Source organism: Silene latifolia, chromosome 7 (genome assembly GCF_048544455.1).
Source record: "Silene latifolia isolate original U9 population chromosome 7, ASM4854445v1, whole genome shotgun sequence".
NCBI lineage: Eukaryota > Viridiplantae > Streptophyta > Magnoliopsida > Caryophyllales > Caryophyllaceae > Silene > Silene latifolia.
The window spans coordinates 121419913-121423389 of NC_133532.1; the positions used below are offsets into that span (position 1 = coordinate 121419913).

At 36.1% G+C, this 3477-nt stretch overlaps 1 protein-coding gene across 1 annotated transcript; it reads left to right on the forward strand.

Annotated features, from left to right (window-relative positions):
- The first annotated feature begins 488 nt into the window (after positions 1 to 488).
- On the forward strand, positions 489 to 1722 carry LOC141592839 (uncharacterized). Its single transcript, XM_074413700.1, has one exon. It carries the CDS (start codon positions 665 to 667, stop codon positions 1523 to 1525), a length of 861 nt encoding a protein of 286 aa, XP_074269801.1. The 5' UTR covers positions 489 to 664; the 3' UTR covers positions 1526 to 1722.
- Positions 1723 to 3477: the final 1755 nt, after the last annotated feature.

A 3477-nucleotide genomic window follows, 5' to 3' on the forward strand; every position in this document is an offset into this window, starting at 1 on the left:
GCCCGCCCATATCTACCGACCGCCACAAAGCAAAGCCTATTTACTCAAATTTTTAAAATTTATACATAAAATTTACATATTTATATTTGTTATAAAAAGAGGTTTCCGAAAATTATAATTTCGATACAAAAAACTAATATATAAATGGAAAAAAAACGTGGTCAAAGTGTCGTCTCGTAGACCGTGAAAAGTCAAATGGGTAGTTTGGATTGGATTGGAGGGAATATGTTTTATATTTTAAAAAATATTTTTTTGGTTAAATAAATCGTTAAAAAAAGACGATAGAAATTATTCATAACCCGTATTCAGACCTTAATCCTATTCGTGACTCGTATAATCCGACCCGTATTCTAGCCCGATCCCGACCCGACCCCCGACCCGTTTGAAGGTCTAACCGCCACAAAGCAAAGCCTACGAAGAAGGCTATCATCCGAAGCTAACGTTAAAAAGTGACCGTTATTCCAAACCAAAACATAACCTCCTCCCACCTTTCCACATTTCAAAATAAATCTCTCATCACATTTCAAAACAAACCTGTTCATCCTCTCTGTATCCATCCTTTCAAAAACCCTCAAAAAAACCCAACTCATTTCCTCAAAAAACCCCCTAATTTCTGTTTCAATTTTACCAGAAAAAACCTAATCAAATCAATAATTACCCAAAAATGGTTTCCAAAAAGATGAAGAAAACCCCAATTAAATCCCTCAAAGACTGTCGTCGTACTCCGTCTCGAAACCGCAAGAAAACCCCTTTAAAATCCACTACAGCAACCGCTTCTGTTGTTATTGCAACCATTAACGAGTCTTTCTTCACTTGTCGTCGCCGTCTCGTTAAAATCTTTTCCAAACTTGTTAAGATTACAACACCAAAACGAAAATCTCCCAAAAAACAAGGGTTTATAAAACTCAAGAAAACCACAATGTTGGAAATTTCAAAACCGCTTTTTTTCGGGTTACCTCCGATTCAAAACCCGAATCAAAAAACCGTCTTTCTCGATTTAGACGAGACTTTGATTCATTCTTCAGCTGATCCACCTCCGGAAAAATATGATTTCATTGTTAGGCCTGTGATTGATGGTGAAGTTATGAACTTTTATGTGTTAAAACGTCCTGGAGTTGATCAATTGCTTGAATTTCTATCTGGGAAATTCGAGGTTGTCGTTTTTACAGCGGGTTTGCGAGAGTATGCATCGCTTTTACTCGATATTTTGGATAAGAATGGGGTGATAAGTCATAGGCTGTACAGGGATTCTTGTAGAGAAATTGAAGGGAAATTTGTTAAAGATTTGTCTCAAATGGGAAGGGATTTATGGAAGGTAGTAATTGTTGATGATAATCCGAGTTCTTACGCATTTCAACCCGAAAATGCTATACAAATTAAGCCATTTGTTGATGATTTGGATGATGATGAGCTTACGAAGTTGATTCGGTTTTTCGAGGATTGTGATGGTGTTAAGGATATTAGGGATGCTGTTAAGTCATTTGGTGGTCTTAAGGAGACTCAGATGAATTTGTTGGAGTTTTGATGATTTTACTATAATATTCGGTTTAATTTCTCGTCATTTATGCGTATTCAAATGTCGAAATTATCATATGTTTAAGGTGTTTTTTTTTTTTTACATTTGGTTGAATTGAAATTGAGTTCATTGAACATAATTGTTCAATCAAAATGGATTAGAATTGTAAGAGAAGATTTTATGTTATATGAAATTTCATTGAAGAATGAAGATGTTATGCTTATTTGAATTTGTTTATTCAGTTGGTCTTGTTTGTGACGGTCTCTTCAAAGAGACCTCTCACAGTCCCTTCCCACTTGCCCTCCCCACTTGCCTCTTTGTCTCACGTCTCTTCGAAGTGACAGATTTTATCCGTCACAAATGAGAATTTGTGTTGTTTATTAGTGTATGCATTTCATTTTTTTGGGTTTATGTAGTTGTATTTTGATGCCTTATTCGATTCACAATTTCTCATTTAAGAAATGAGTATCCGTCTTAAGCAAAACGAGTCAATCTATACTTCTCATTGCTTTAAAATTATTCAGTCCATGTACTCCTTTTTCTTTATTTCCTTTTTATTTGTTCTCTTTTCTTTTGTGTAACAAATGTTTTCTCTTTTTGTCCATTTGAATGAAAATCATTATGGCCCTTCACTTTGTATAATCGTGTTTCAAATGTCATTTTCGCGGTCTTTGTTAAGAGTGAGTGTATAATCGTGTTTCAAATTAGAAGACTTCTATGGCGTTTTGTTTAGTTAAATGAGCGAATGCAGGAACTCTTAGCCTCCTAGGTGTCACAAGCGCAACTGGTGATCAAGTCGGGGTAACAGTATCAGACCATGGGAATTCCTTATCATCCAGTGACTCGTAAAATATTGCAATTTGCTACGTTATTCCTATCAAATTAAAGTGTTAGAGCAACAACAGCAATGGTTCCGATTTCACCATAACTTATGTAACAATCGGTAGCAGTGACAGCCTAGGTAATAATTTTGTTACTCTTAATAGCCTTAATTGTAGGCGATTCCCGCTATATGCAGATGAGTAACAAGTTGCAGCCAGTCTGCACTCTGCAATCTGAACTGAGGAGTGAGGACGGTTGTAGGCGATTCCTGCTTCATGCTGATGAGTAACGAGTTGCAGCCAGCCTGCAATCTGAACTGAGGACGGTTGTAAGCGATTCCTGCTTCATGCAGATGAGTAACGAGTTGCAGCCAGCCTGCAATCTGAACTGAGGACGGGTTTGTGCGATTCTCTAACTCTACTAGTTGGATTACAACATTAAATTTAGTTCCATATCGATTGTGATATGCTAAGGTCGTTGAAAGTATTACTCATGATTCAGTTTCGAAATCCATCAGAACTGCAAATTTAAAACTGAACGTAAAGAACCGGATGAGACAGAAGAAGTAATTAATTCATTTCTTTACATTCAACAATCAATACAACAATTTCTCAATAGCCAATACTCATCTCCAAAAAAACCCAATACTCTAAATCAAATTGCAGGGTAGGGGGTCGGAAGTACGCAGCTTTATTCTTGCATTAGCAACACAAAGAGACTGTTTCCGAATAAACCAGAATGACTACAAACACCCAACATCTTTAAATAAAAACAACAACAAAGTGCTACTCCCTTCATCCCATTTCTTTGTGAGGCGTATTTTAATCAAAGGTAAACAAATGAATGAAACGGAGGGAGTATATATCAGTAATCGCAGCTGAAAATCTGAGAAGGAAGGCGCCAAGCTTCAATCTTAGTAGTACACATATCATCAAGAACATTACTATGACACCATCTACAATTAAGATTTGAATTACAAACAGATTTGTTGATTACTTCAGTACAGCTTTGGATCTGATTTCCATTCTTATTGTTATTTATTTGGGTATTGTTTTTTTGCCTTAGATTTGAAGAAGCAAGTAAAGTTCTTTCTGATCTAGCTGTGGAAATTGTTGGGCAATAGTTTAAAAGGAGTAAAA

Excerpts from the sequence above, each read along its gene's own strand:
- LOC141592839 (XM_074413700.1), top strand. The coding sequence starts at position 665 with ATGGTTTCCAAAAAGATGAAGAAAACCCCAATTAAATCCCTCAAAGAC.